Source organism: Scheffersomyces spartinae, assembly GCF_019049425.1.
Source record: "Scheffersomyces spartinae strain ARV_011 chromosome Unknown scaffold_11, whole genome shotgun sequence".
Lineage (NCBI taxonomy): Eukaryota > Fungi > Ascomycota > Pichiomycetes > Serinales > Debaryomycetaceae > Lizanozyma > Lizanozyma spartinae.
In genome coordinates, this window is record NW_025065058.1 from 148325 (window position 1) to 163338 (window position 15014).

Sequence of the window (15014 nt, forward strand, 5' to 3'; positions counted from 1 at the left end):
ATATATGTCTATAGTGTAAACATGTTGATATAATTAGTATAGTATATATAGTATGTATAATATATTATTATCTCCTCAGTGGGGGGGTCCTTTGAGACCTCGTATGAAGACTTAAACTGTTTCTCAAACTATGACTAGGAACACTAGCATTCCTATTCCGGGGATAAGCATGACGATCTCCAATATCGTATAATGAATGTTGACTGTGTAACGAGTGATGTTGACTACCACTTGATATCAGTCCATAGCCGTGTGGACCTTGACCTTGACCATGGCTGTGAATGTTAGTACTATGTTGGTGCGGACTTTGACTATGCCCATGACTATGAGGACTTTGGCCATGACTATGATGCTGTCCAACAGATGGGATCTGATCTAAGGCAGTAGTGCTCATGCTGGTATCAAAGGTTAACTCATCAATATTTCTATTAATAAGATACCTTAACGCATTATACCATATATTATGTCTTTGTCTGGTAGCACACGTGATCTTGATGGACCGCGCACGTGACAGCACCACAATACTTTTATGATACAACCCAGTGGGTAAGGGGTTATTATCATCAACAGATTCAACTTTTAGGATGGCCAATGCTCGGGTCTTAATCTCCGAAGGATCAGACAAAACAGGATTGGATGTAGACCAATACAACGTAAGTGAGTAAGGATGAACCCAGAAATATCTCTCGTGTCTGTTCTCACTAATAGAACTTAACGGTCCCAACCTTCTGTAGTACTTGAACAAATACTCTCCAATGACCACTTGGGTAATGGCGGGGATCATCGACTTGTCTGTCAACGACATGTTGGTAGCCAAAGACATTGAAGCACTATGGTTGGATATTTGAGAGTGCACCAGACCACTAGTGGAGATAAGACCAGGTGCGGATGGGCCAGAGCCAGCTGTAGTGGCTGTGGTAGGAGCAGCAGTATTGGAAGTAACAGGAGCAGAAGCAGGAGCGACCTTAATACCTGTAGTTGGTGCTGGTGCACCAATAGGCAGCGTATTCTGTCCATTATCATCTTCTGAATCACTATCAATATCAAAATCTGAATGGCTATGACCCATGGGAGGTTGAAGTCTCTTGACATCATCAACATGCTTATATCCCTTCTTCTCAGCATAAACCTTGAACACATCGTCTGAGACCTTTTCAATCGACAAGTTCTCGTTCCGAGTCAACTTGTTATAGTATGTAGTGGGGACCACAGTAACGTTATTGACATCCGGGGTTCTAGAAAGCGTCGTGGCTATGAATGCTCCTTCTGGGATCACCAAAAGTCCTAAATTACGGGCAAAATCAGTCAATCTCTGCTTATCATTAACAACCTTATTGATGCCCTGTAAGTTGTTCAACTCTTCTTCAGTAATAACAGATAATCCCAATCTCTTTGCTTGTAACTCCACGTCTTCCTTTGAAGTTATGGGGTTCCGGGCATTCTCCTTTAAGACTTGATACTCATCCTTCTCCAACGTAACCAAGTCAAGTTCGGCGGATTTACTCAAGATATCCTCTTTGGTAACGTACCCATTACCACTTTCATTCAATTCCAAGATCTTTGCTTCTTTAGCCACCAACTCTTGTTTCAACCGAAGCAACTCATCTTCCGGAACAAACAGCATAGACTTACGAGTAGTAGGCGAAGTAATGGTTGCTCCAGCTGCTGCTCCAGCTGCCGCAGCAGCTATAGCTTCTATTCCAAGTCCTCTTTCCTCTTGTTGATGCTCAGCAGTAGTTAACATTAACCCTCTATCATTGGCAATATGTTGCAATCTATCATTATCAATTTCTTCCCATACCTTGTTGATTTCATCCTTCAGATAAACATAATACCCATTGGCTGTCAAATCTGACTTCAACTTCATCAATTGATCTTGTTCAGATAAACCTTCAGGTGCAAAGGCTGTAAGTCCCTTATACCGTTGAACCAATCTATTATAAGCATCAAGTTCCAATACTTTCAAACCTTGAGCACTGGCCTTGGTCTCCAAGTCTTCACTAGCAGCCTCTTCCAACTTAATAAACTCTTCATTCCTAAGCACTCTTAACCCAACATCATTGGCCTTGGTGTTAATGTAATCATACAGAGGTGATTCAACACTCTGAACCAACTCATCATATGAAGCCTTATCAACAGTAATAAGTCCATTCTGATTATTGGCCTTTTGTTCATCTGCTGCACTCTTCAACTTGGTGTATTCGGTCTCAGACAACACCATTAAGCCGTTGAGTGACGCGTTGGCTTTAATAGTATCAATAGATGGTTTGTTTGCTCTGATTAATAAGTCGTCATACTCTTCAACTTTAACAAGTTTCACTCCAGAATGTGCAGCTTTTTCTTCCAACAGTTCAGATGCTCTGGTGACTAATGCCTGATAATCACCTTCCTCAACAGCAATCTTACCACCACTACGCAAACTCCGGCTAACTGCTTCCTCACTAGGAGGATTGTTCACAGCCTCTTGTATAGCCCTTTCATGTTTTTCATTGGCCAATTCAAGTTGTTGTTTCAAATCGGCTGCTTGCTGCTGTAACAGGGCAACTTCCGTAATAGGCAATACCGCATGGTTCATTGAGGCCGCCCTATCAGCTACGTCATCTAACGTTGGTGGCGTTGTTAACTTATCGTACTCGCTTATAGGGAGGATCTGCATGTTTGCCCGAGATGCCTTGTGTTCCAAAGTTTCTTCAGCCCTTTGTTCCAAATCCTTCAAATAACTAATAGCAACGACTTGATGATCAAATGAACCAGCCTTCAGCTTCAAAAAGTCCAATGAAGGCAGTGAAGCTTGTGTTTGAAGCTTGGTGAACATTGGGATCGGAATCACCTTCATGTTGGAGGTAGTGGCCCTGGTTTCAAGTGGTTCTTCAGCCTTAGATTTGAGTTCATTGAACAAGGCCAAACTAACTACCGTTAACCCACTGGCCGCTGCAACAGCCTTCACCGTATCCATAGTGGGAGGTGCCTCGGACTTCTTGATGATTTCGGTGTATTCATCTTGTGGTAACAATATCATGTTGACCTTCTTGGCCCTTTGTTCAAGAGTTTCAGCTGCTTGCTCTTGTAATTGACCAAATTCTTCGTTTGGAACAACTACTAAACCTAATTGCTCAGCCTTCTCTCTGATATAATTTCCATCAGCGTTGACAAATGCTTGATAGTCCTTTTCAGGTACCAAATGCAACAGTGCCAGCTTAGCTCTCTCTTCAAGCAGGATACTTGCTTCTCTCCTTAAAGTATCCAAGTCCAGAGGCTCAATGACAACCATATGGGTTTCCTTAGCATGGTCCTGTAAACTGCGGTCTGCCTTAGCTACAAGTTCGTCATGCTGTGCTTTGGATATCACCATATGGTCATTTTCAAGTGCTTTCTCTGTTAACTGTTGAACTGTTGGAGCATGTGCTTGTTGTGTTAACTGTTCGTAAGCCTTAGTGGTTAATACAGTCGATCCAATTAATGCTGCAACCTTGGAGATGTGATGATGATCAGGTGTAGTAGCCAATGCTTTCAATTCGGAGTATTCTTCATTACTAATGACCGTAGAACCATGACCATTATTGGACTTTTCAACCAAATAATCCAATGAAGGCTTCTCAATGTTATCCTTTAATTCAGTCAACTCAGTAGACTTGATTAATGAGTAACCTTGAGCTTGTGATTTTTCTTGCAAAAAGCTTACAGCTGGATGAAGTAATTTGGATTGCATTACTTCATAATCTCCCTTGGAAATAGCAATTAACCCAGCCTTAGAAGCCAAATCAACAATGGTATCCGTAGAAGGATCCATTAAGGATTCGTACTGCGACTCAGAAATCACCACTAAGTTCTGTAATTTGGCTGTATCCATTAAATATTCCTTAGTAGGCGATTGGATCTTGGTTTGCATTTCTTCATAGGTTTCTTTGGGTACAATAACCTTGCCATTAGCTGTAGCATTCTTGGTGATAAACTCTAATGAAGGCGACTCAATAGTCAGCTTCAACTCTTCCAACTCAGAGCTAGGAATCATACTATAATGGTAAATATTAGCAGCTTTCTGCTTTAAAGTATCCAATGATGGACTGTTGATCTTTCTTTCCATTTCAGCCTTGTCTTCAGTCTTGATCAATGTAAAGCCCTGTAAATCGGCATGCTTATGAAGATAATCAAATTCTGGTTTCCTTAATGATTGCAAAAGGTTCTCATATTCATCTTTGGGCACCAATTGATGGTTGGCACCATAAGCAAATTGTTGAAGCTGTTCCATAGAAGGTTCCGTTGCCTTTTGTTTAATCGATTCGTAATTGGCTTTAGGAACCACAACCAAACCAGCTAACATTGCCTTCTCTTCAATGTGCTCTAAAGATGGAGATGAGACCAAATTAGTCAACATGTTATAATCTTCTTTATTCACCAAAATATAATCCGAATCTGATGCCTTCAGCTTCAAATACTCCAAACTTGGACTCTCCAATTTGGCCATTAAGTCTTCCTTCTCTGGAATCAGTATCAACAGATATCCAAGAGTCTGGGCCTTCAAATCCAATTCTTCAACACTTGGCCGTTCCAATTGTCTTGTCATAGTTAGATATTCAGTAGCAGGAATCAACTTAAATCCTAGCAATTGACATTTGGAATCCAAGAACTCCTTGCTAGGGTTCTTGATCTTCAGTTGTAAGCTGTGGTAATCCTCCTTAGCAACAATAAGAGAATCAAAATCGGTTTCAGCTTTGGATTTCAAGTATTCCAAAGAAGGAGTGGCGATGTTCTTCTTCAAAGACTCTAACTCGGCCTTGGGGACCAATGTCTCTCCATAACTACTAGCATGCTTCGTCAAATATTCTTTAGAAGGTTCTTCAAGTTGCTTCTTAACCTTATCATGTTGAAGAGCACTCAATACCACCAATCCAGCATTACTAGCCTTAGCCATAATATGGTCTTTGCTTGGTTCATTGGCTTTAACCAACAAATCATTATATTCCTCAGTTGATACTGGAACCAACCCATGATTTTTGGCATTAGCCAATATGAATTCCTTAGATGGTGATTCAGAAACTTGTTTGAGCTCTTTATAGGCTTCTATTGGTACAACTGTCAACCCAAGCTTTGTAGCACTCTTTATAACAGCAGCTTTAGGCGGGTCTACCAATGATGCATATTTATCGGATGGAACTGCAACATAACCCAACTTCTGTGCCTTCGTTTCAATTGGTTCCTTCAATTCTTCCAACTCCTTAATCTGAACAGTAGCGTAGCCCATTGAATTGGCTTTAGAGGTTAAGTATTCCAAATTAGGAGCTTCAACTTGATTCTTGAGCACCTCTAATTCTTTTTCTTCAATTATAGCCAACCCAAACCTGGATGCTTTCAGTTTAATGTACTCTTTTGAAGGTGATTCCAACTTAGAAACCAAGTCCTTATGCTCTGACTCTGGCAAGGCAACAAAACCAAGTCTTTCAGCATGCAGTTTGACATGACCATCGTGTGGATCATGTGCTAACTTAACCAAATCTTTATGGTCAGTCTCAGGAAGAGCCACCAAATTCAATTGTTTGGCCTTCTCGGTGATATGCTCTATTGAAGGCTCATGGGCAAGTTTGTTAGTCGATACCCAATCTGCTTTCTTTACAGTTTCATAGCCCAAACATTGAGCTTTCTCGTTAACATGGTCTAAATCTGGATTATCACTGTTCTTTTTCAACAATTCAAAATCAGGGATGGGGACGATGTATGACTTATGATCCAAAGCCTTTTGAGTCAAATGGTCCCAGTCCGGCTTATGTGCTAATGATTCCAACTTCTTCAATTGGTCAGTTTCAATAGTAGAGAAGCCTAAAGACTCAGCTTTACTAGTGATGAATTCAATATCTGGTTCCGCAGCCAAACGTTTCAATTTATTCAATTCTTCAACGTTTACAGTTTCATATCCAGAAGATTCTACCACAGATTTAGCCACTTCAAACGTTGGGCTCTTAGCAGCTGTTTCCTCAACGGTTGCCAATTCTTCATTCAGTAATAAATTATAGTTGATCTCTTTGGCCTTGGAGGTTAAATGTTCAATGCCTGGCTCGTTAGCAAGCTTTAAAAGTTGTGCATGTTCATTATTGCTTATGACAACATGGTCCAATGCACGCAGCTTCTGTTGGATATGGTCCAAAGCTGGTTCATGAGCCAATGACTTTATCGATTGCAATTCTTCCACTGAAACAAGTGTTTTGTTCAATGCTTTAGCTTTATCAGCCAAATAAGCCACCGGAGGAGCGGTAACCAATGATTGCAAGTGTGAATATTCCTTCTCATCAACTAAAGTCTTATTAATTAATTTTGCCTTATTGTGAAGATGCTCTTCATTTGGATCATGTGCCAATTTCTCTAAGGATTCCCACTCTTCCTTCTTCAAGAGTTTATAGCCCCTGGTAGTGGCTTTATGGAGAACCACATCCATTTCCGGATCACTGGCTGATTTCAACAAGTCAGTGTATTCTGGTTTTGATAATGTTATGAGATCATGTTTTTCCAAATTCTCCTTGACATGAGATAACGAAGGATTGTATGCTAATTCTTTCAACTCTGTATGCTCATCTTGTGATAATGTGGTAAGACCCAAGTTAGTAGCCATCTTCTTGACATGATCGACCGTGGGGCTATGAGCTTTACTTTTAAGTAAGGAATGCTCTGACTCGGGTACAGTGACCAAATTCAACTCCTTAGCCTTTGATTTAATATGTTCAATGTCTGGCTGATGTGCTAAAACATTCAAATTATCATATTCCTTCTTTGAAACAACCATTAACCCATGATTAGAAGAACTTTCCTTTATTTGTTCAACAGAGGGATCGTTTGCTCTTTTAACCAAATCATCATATAGTTTTGAAGATGATAAAATAAAGCCTAATTCGTTGGCCTTGGTGGTAAGATAATTAGTGCTTGGGTTTTCATAATCAACCACTGCCTTTTGTAATCTCTTGTATTCTTCATCCCTAATAGCATGTAGTTGGAGGTTACTACATTTGTCTATAAGGTATTCTTCAGTGGGGGAATCATAAGTTGAAGATATCTTGACTAGGGAATCCAATTTTTCTTTATCTACAATATCAAATCCACTTGCTGCTGCCTTTGCTTTCAAATAATCAATGGTTGGAGATTCATATGAGTTTTTAACTCCCTTTAAGACGTCAAACTCACTAGTAGGAATAGTAATTAATTCCTTTGAATGCAATTTCTTCCTCATTTCTTCTTCATCACGTAAAGAATCATATTCACTCTTCTTTAACACCACGTAGCTCTTGTCTTCGATCAACTTTATGATTTTATCGTCTGAAAAGTCGGTGATATCACTCTGAATGAGTCTCTCATATCTTTCTAATGGAATCAACTTCAACCCATTGGCAGAAGCATAATCTTCCGCTTGTTTCTGAGGAGAAACATTGAGCAATTCTCTAGAGAGTAAATCTTGTGACTGACTTACATCTTCATCGGAATCAGATTCAGAATCCATTAAAATAGGAATGGATTGGAGGTTATCGTTCTTGATGACGCTATCATTGGCTGTAGATGACTGTTGATGTTGTTGTTTCTTGACAGGTGAACTCAGTACTTCTTCTCCAATAAAGTCTTCCCAAGTGCTTTCTTCTCCTGGAGAGAGATCGTTTTCGTCGTTGGGATCACCTATGAGAATAATTTTAGAGGTTCTTTTAGATGGAGAAAGCAGTAATTCACTCTTTGGTCTCGATGGTTTTTTAGGTTGTTTCATTACCTTCATAGGCAGCAGTTCTGCCTGGACTTGGCCATGTTGTTGTTGTCTTTGATTAAGTTCCTCACGTTTTGCTTTGAGTAATGCTGATCTTAATTTGGCAATAGTGACATTTGAATGGGTCAAAGAAGCTCTTAAGGTTTCTGCTTCCAATGCTGGGTTACTTGGGTCTTGAGGAGGTAAATCCTTTGGTTTAGCTTCAATCAAAATGCTATCAAAATCTATTTCATTTTCACCATCATCATCATCGGAATCAAGTAGATAAGAAGATAAACCCACTTTATTATTATTGTTGCCATTGGTGTTGGTGTTCTTATCCTTTTGATGGTCATTCTCTTCCAATTTTGCTTGTAGTTTTTTCACAAGTTGATCGTTTTCATCATTCAACTCTTCCACTTTATTATTCAATTCATTAACATCTTTGTTATAGGTTAATTTCAAGGTATCGTACGTTCTGGTTAGCGATTGGTTCTTGACAATAAGATCATCATTATCCTTTTGAAGTTTAGCCACCAATTGCTTCTGTTCCTCCGTAAACTTTAGGAGTTTATCCTTATTGGAACTTAGGTCCGATAGTTGGTCATTAAGAGATGCAACATTGGATTCCAATTCCCAATTTTTATCCTGTAGAACCACGCCCGAATTCAATTGTAATTCTCTGGAGTTTTTGTGCTTGAATATTTCATCTTTGAAGGTCTGGATCTCTTCAGAGCTTTGCTTAAGCTTATTCTTCAACGTTTGATTCTCAACTGCTAACCTTCTACATTCACCCAACAAGTTTTCACTCAAACCCACGACAAAATTGATATCATTACCACTGGACTCCAGTGGTGGTTGTGGGTGTGGATGTTGTGCCATGTGACCACCAAGCGGACCGTGGCCCGATTGAACCATTATGTTGGGTGGCAATTGAGGTGGTGATACACTTTGTTTGGACTTTCTCTTCCCCAACAGCCGGAACATCGTTTGAGGGTGACTCTGACTCTGACTCTGAGTTTGGCTCTGGCCTGTTGACAAAGGGATCGAACCAGGGTCATCTTTGGAGGACGGAGACGTGCTTGCAAACAACCGTTTCTGGATATCCAGGAGCTGGCCACGGATATCTTCAGACATTTCAAGACGACTTTATATCAACAAATAACAGGACCCCTTTATATATTCTTTCTGTGTATTAGCAATAGCAAGAACGTGATTGGCCTGCTGCCAGTATAGGGGGAGGTACGCTCAACTACGTTCACGTACGTTCAGATACGCTGTTGAAGTACTGTAGTAGTAGCTGAGTAGTAACGTTAACTGATGATAATAAGCTGATCAGTGTAAACAATAACAGTAGTGTGGAGTGCAGTAGTGTAGGGTACAATAATGAGTGTATAATGTACCAGAATCGTACCAGCAGTGTATCACAGAGTAAGCACAGCGTAACCGTAAAGCACAGTGAACACAGTGTAAACAAGTGCAGTATAAACGTAACGTAATCGTTTCAAATGATGCACTATTAAGCCTTAGTTATGGTGTATTTATCATTGCTATGATGGGTCTACGCCTGCGCAATGGTTGATCTGAGTACAAAGTCACAGTACACTACAATTGCACAGTACACTACAGCATGGGACAGTATATCTCAGTACAGTCAGCCTCATCAATCTTATCGCTGCATACTGCTGTTTATAGTGTGTGTAGCACGATGTACCATGTGCTCTTTTATAGTGTTCTGTCATTGGTCTACGGTGGTCTATTGGGTACTGTAAGGTAGAGCCGGTATTGTGTAATGTTGGTAAGCACACGCAGACACGTAGATTGAGAAGACACCGCTAGCACACTACACTACACTACACTACAGTTGTTAACTATGGTACAGTTACACTGCTGCTGTTAGTAAGTGCACCGTACAGCGTCTAGTGTAGTCACTGTTAGTATCAGCCTTTGTACTATGGACCACTCAATCACATCTGGAAGCTCGATCCACACGTCGCAAGTCCGAGCCCGGCACACACCCACTGACCAACCAGACATCGAAGACATCATCAAGAAGACATCCCAATTGAAGATCGTTGATAAGAAGAAGTATGATTGGAAACACATCGTTACTAGCATTGTACTTCCGCTAATGTTAACTGCGGTCTCGGCTTTCATTCGGCTTTACAAAATAGAAGCTAACCCGAAAGTTGTCTGGGATGAGGCTCATTTCGGTAAGTTTGGATCCCATTACATTCAGCATTCCTTCTACTTTGATGTCCATCCTCCCCTTGGGAAACTATTGGTGGCGTTGCTGGGGTATTTATGCGGTTACAACGGAGACTTTGACTTTGGCAGCGGTCAAACGTATCCTGATGAAGTCAATTACGTCATGATGAGATGCTTCAACTGCTTATTTGGTATATTATGTACTCCCTTAGCTTATAAGACAGCTGTTCAATCTGGATTTCTGACTTGGAGCGTGATGCTCATAACGTTACTGGTTGTATTCGAGATGCTTAGCTTGACGTTATCCAAGTTTATTTTGCTTGACTCGATGCTCCTTTTCTTCACGGTATTGACTTACTATTGTTTGGTCAATTATCATCGTTTACGTTTAGAAGACAAGCTTTTGAAATGGGAGGGCATCAAATGGTTACTTTTAACGGGATTTTCAGTCGGCTGTGTATGTTCTGTGAAATGGGTAGGAGTGTTTGTCACTGCCATTGTGGGGTTCTATACCATTTACGATCTTGTATTGAAATTTTACCAATTATCTTCATTGAAGGTTGGCAAGAAGAAATATAAGACAAGAGAATTGACCAAGACTGCTTACTTATTGCATTGGCTTTTACGAGTGTTTGCTTTGATTGTTATACCCATAGTCATTTACATGACGTCATTCTTCATTCATTTCACCATCCTATCGAAAACAGGTCCAGGAGATGGTTCTATTTCAACGCTATTACAAGCGAATCTTGAAGGGAACACTTTAAAACATGGACCTCGGGATGTGAGTTTTGGTTCCTCCATTACGCTTAGATCCCAAGGTTTATCACCGAATTTATTACATTCTCATCACCACAATTACCCTGAAGGGTCCTTACAACAGCAGATCACTACTTATGGTCATAAAGATGAAAATAATGAGTTTCAAGTCGAATTTGAATGGAGTAAAGGCATACTTGATACAAAAAATATGAGTGTTCGTAATGGTGATACCATAAGACTCTTGCATTCCCAAACTGGATGTCTTTTGCATTCCCATTTGATCCCAGCTATCATCCTGAGTTCACACTACGAAGTCTCCTGCTATGCTAACTTGGACAACAGTGACTCCAAAGACGACTGGATCATTGAGTTCCAGGAACAACTTGAATCTCCAGACCCAGATTTTAACAGTGAAGACCCAAACGTCTTACACCCAATCTCCACCAGTTTCCGGTTAAAACATAAAGTTCTTGGGTGTTATCTTGCTACTACAGGATTGGCATACCCCTCTTGGGGGTTTCAACAAGGTGAAGTCATTTGTAAACGGGCTTTACTTACCAAGGATAAATCTACTTGGTGGAACATTGAAGATCACGTGAACACCCAAATGGATTTACCACTAAAGAACTTTGTTGCACCCAAACCAAGGTTCTGGAAGGAGTTCATTATGATTAATTATGCCATGATGGCTTCCAATAATGCCCTAGTACCTGATCCAGATAAGTTTGACCGGTTAAGTTCTCAATGGTGGCAGTGGCCCATCTTAGAGCTTGGATTAAGAATGTGTTCTTGGGCTTCAGATGATATTCGATACTTTTTAATGGGGAACCCTTTCGTCACGTGGGTGTCGACTGCAACATTAGCCATATTTCTTGTCTTGGTTGTTCCAATTAAATTGATACTTTGGAGAAGACAAGTGGTTGAGTTTGATATTATGGGCGCTCAAGTTAACAAGTTTCTTATTGGAGGGTTGATCCCCTTCATAGCTTGGTTCTGTCATTATTGGCCGTTTATTCAAATGGCTAGAGTCACTTATTTGCATCATTATGTCCCAGCATTATACTTTGCCATAATTGTCATGGCATATGTGATGGAAACAATGTTTTATGAACCTTTTAAACAGACAAAATACTCTGTGGTTTATGTGGTGATGTATTTGATGGCATATGTTGGGGTCATTGGTACGTTCTGGTACTTTAAAGACTTTGCACTTGGTATGACAGGACCTACAAGAAATTATCATCATTTAAGGCTTTTGAAATCATGGGCTGTTTAATTTACACTACTTATATTACAATTCCCTGGAACTAACTTCTTCAACAGCAACAGATTCTTCAGCTTTATCCTTATACCCACCAGTGTTTGATCTTGTAGTACCCACCAAATTGGAATGATTGTACTCTTCCGAACCCATTTGGGAAATGTCGTAACCATTGAGTTTCAAGTACTCCACAAATTCCAAATCTTCCTTGTTGATTGCATCTTGGCCAATAGAAGGACACATGAAAATAGCCAAGAAGGCTGCAAAGAAACACAAGGCTGAAGACACTTGATAAGGAGCTCTCATCCCACTATCTGTACCCTTACCACCATTATTTCTAATGATAATAGGGAAAACATAAGTCCCTACAAAGGCACCAACTTTACCTACGGCAGCAGCTATGCCATAATATTCACCACGAATTGGAGTAGCTGAAGTTTTGGAAGCCAATAATCCAATGTTATCACCAGGTCCAAACTCTCCCAAAGTGGAAAAGATCCCGTATACAACAACAAAGGCTCCAATATGATTTTTCAAGTGGGAATAAGTACCAGACATTATAAACCCAACCGTACCTTGCAATAATAAACCTACACCGATAGTTAATCTGGGACCGAAATAGTCAGCAGCCAATGCACCCAAAAAGGCACCTGGTAAGTAAAACAAGTTGAACACCACGTTCCAGCCAAAAGTCTTATAAATATCACCATCTGGAATGATTTGGTTGAAAATGAATGACGAATAAATCCCAAAGGAATAGGCTGAAAAATCGTAGATAAACCAAATGATGGACACCACAGTCAATCTTAACCAATAGAACTTGATGATAAGCAAATAAGGAACCTTTTTGGACTTTTTCATGTTAAATTTATCATAAGACTTGGAGTTGACCAAGTGCATTCTGGCAAAGAATAAAAGGAATGGGCATATAACTCCTAACCCCAATGTTACTCTCCAAACTGGGTTCAAGTGGTTCTCTCTAAAGATCCATAAACATACCAATGGAACGAAAGAAGACACCACAAACCCAAAATCAATCATAAAATTGGTGAACCATACAAAGTATCTATTTCTGTGACCCAGTGGTAATTGGTTGGAGAATTCGGAACAAATCACAGAAGCAGTTGGATACTCAGCACCAATTCCAACCCCCAAAAAGAATCTAAACACCGTAATGGCAGTGAATAATCCATAAGGTGTTTTACCCCAAGTGGCTACAGCACACAAGATGGTGAATACAATTAACAAGACATTGGCAGCCATCATCCCACCCTTTCTGTGCACGTGATCGGAGATATATCCAAAAAGAAGCATCCCGAAAACGGTACCAGCAAAGGCAATGGAGGACACATTGGAGATGGCACTGGAATCAGCATATTCTTTAGGATATAAAATAGACAAACACGTGGTGACGGTGGAAATGGAGTTGTTGACGTAACCATCGGAGAACAACCCGGCTCCAGAGATAAACCCGGACCACATATTATTCAACTTTACTTTGGAAGGTGGAATTATGTCATCGACATCTCCTTGGTGATCTTCTTCATGGATGATCAAATCTGCAGACTCTAATTGTTCTTTGGACTTGTTGAAGGTGATTTCTGAGGGTATCTTAGCAGTCCAGCCCCAGAAAAAGTCTGGGATGGATTTAGGTAAATCTCTAGACATGATTATATGAGGTGGTGGAGATGATGGTAAAATAGTAGATGGATAATGGAAGAATGACTGGGAAACGTCGCCATTTATATAGATAAGTTAAATATGTCATGCAGAACGAAGTCAGTATGGGGATAAGAGACGTACATTACATACAGATATGCACCACCCACGTTTAAGACATGACATGCATTAATCAATTTGAAAAAAAAAAACCGCATTGGGGCATTAATTTGTCTGTCTGCATTGTAGATTACGGAAAGGAGTAGTCAGTAAGCCCCACTAAGACGAGTCATTGATTGCTATACTTCATCAAGGTTATCGTAGCGAATACATGTCAAATCCAGTGCCAGATTATCATACAAGTCTTAATCTCTAAAGTCTGGGCTCTATTTTGTAGTGCTTTTATCTTCCTCTCCCCGTATCTCTTATCCTATTTGGTATCGCGTCAGACACTACGGCAGAGGATATGTAAATGCATGGATATGTTCTATTCGTTTCCAATTTTGTAGATATTATTTCAGTGCCGTACCCTAAGTAACGGAACCTTTACGTGCAGTACTTTTTGCGGTAGGTCAGTTACGGCTACATTGATTAGGTCTTATATGTAAGTCTCTTATGATAAAGAAATGTTTGCTCTTAAATGATAATTTATACGACATTACTATTACTATCTTTTAATGGTTTCTTATTCAGTTCATTTGCTTTTACGTTCAGGGCTGCAAAAAATTGTGCACTCATTTGAAAGCTTGGTAACCATTGATTGTCTAAATTCTTTGTGTCGTGCAACAAAACGTTGACATAATTGGTGTCAAATTTTTTGCTGGGCGCACTCACCGTATGGACCTCGTGCGACATTTATAATGTGGGTCTCTCTGGAGTTAGCTTTCAGACACCCCAGTAATTATTATTTATGCCTATTGTCCCAATTAATAAGTGAAAAATCCTGATCTTCTTGGCATTAACCACAAGTCTGCTTCAACATGGTGTCAAGTAGCCATTACATGCTACTACCAAATCCGACAGTAACTTTAAGTGTATTCTACATCCACTGGTAGTGGTTTCAACTTGTTCGCATTTTTTGTCACGTTTGAGACTTGGTACATTGAATCACTCTACCCACGTGTACTAAGACTTAAAGTGGCTTCTGCTTGCTGCCGTAAGATAAACGTGGGGATTAATTTCAATTCCAGATGCCTTCGGTTACGCGGCTGTCGCCTGTCAAGACGTTTTGACATTATTTGTCACATGTGCGTTAACCACACGTTGAATTATTAATTACGGTGAAGATGATGTTAGTATTGAATTTAAATGTCGCTTGTGACGGCTTTAACATGAATATAAGAATAAATACTACATGTGGTAAACAATTAGACTTTACATCGGCAAAATTAACTCAAATGTAGCACCACAAAC

General features: G+C 40.0%; 3 protein-coding genes across 3 annotated transcripts; 1 reads left to right on the forward strand and 2 right to left on the reverse strand.

Moving 5' to 3' along the window:
* Positions 1 to 67: 67 nt before the first annotated feature.
* On the reverse strand, positions 68 to 8629 carry KQ657_000591 (uncharacterized protein; the record flags this gene model as incomplete). Its single annotated transcript, XM_043191428.1, has 1 exon — positions 68 to 8629. The coding sequence occupies one exon, from the start codon at positions 8627 to 8629 to the stop codon at positions 68 to 70; it is 8562 nt and encodes a 2853-aa protein (XP_043049071.1).
* A 955-nt stretch (positions 8630 to 9584) lies between these two features.
* Positions 9585 to 11957, forward strand: KQ657_000592 (uncharacterized protein; the record flags this gene model as incomplete). Its single annotated transcript, XM_043191429.1, has 2 exons — positions 9585 to 9592; positions 9692 to 11957. The coding sequence occupies 2 exons, from the start codon at positions 9585 to 9587 to the stop codon at positions 11955 to 11957; spliced, it is 2274 nt and encodes a 757-aa protein (XP_043049072.1).
* A 15-nt stretch (positions 11958 to 11972) lies between these two features.
* On the reverse strand, positions 11973 to 13610 carry KQ657_000593 (uncharacterized protein; the record flags this gene model as incomplete). The annotated part of the gene is made up of 1 exon (XM_043191430.1): positions 11973 to 13610. The coding sequence occupies one exon, from the start codon at positions 13608 to 13610 to the stop codon at positions 11973 to 11975; it is 1638 nt and encodes a 545-aa protein (XP_043049073.1).
* Positions 13611 to 15014: the final 1404 nt, after the last annotated feature.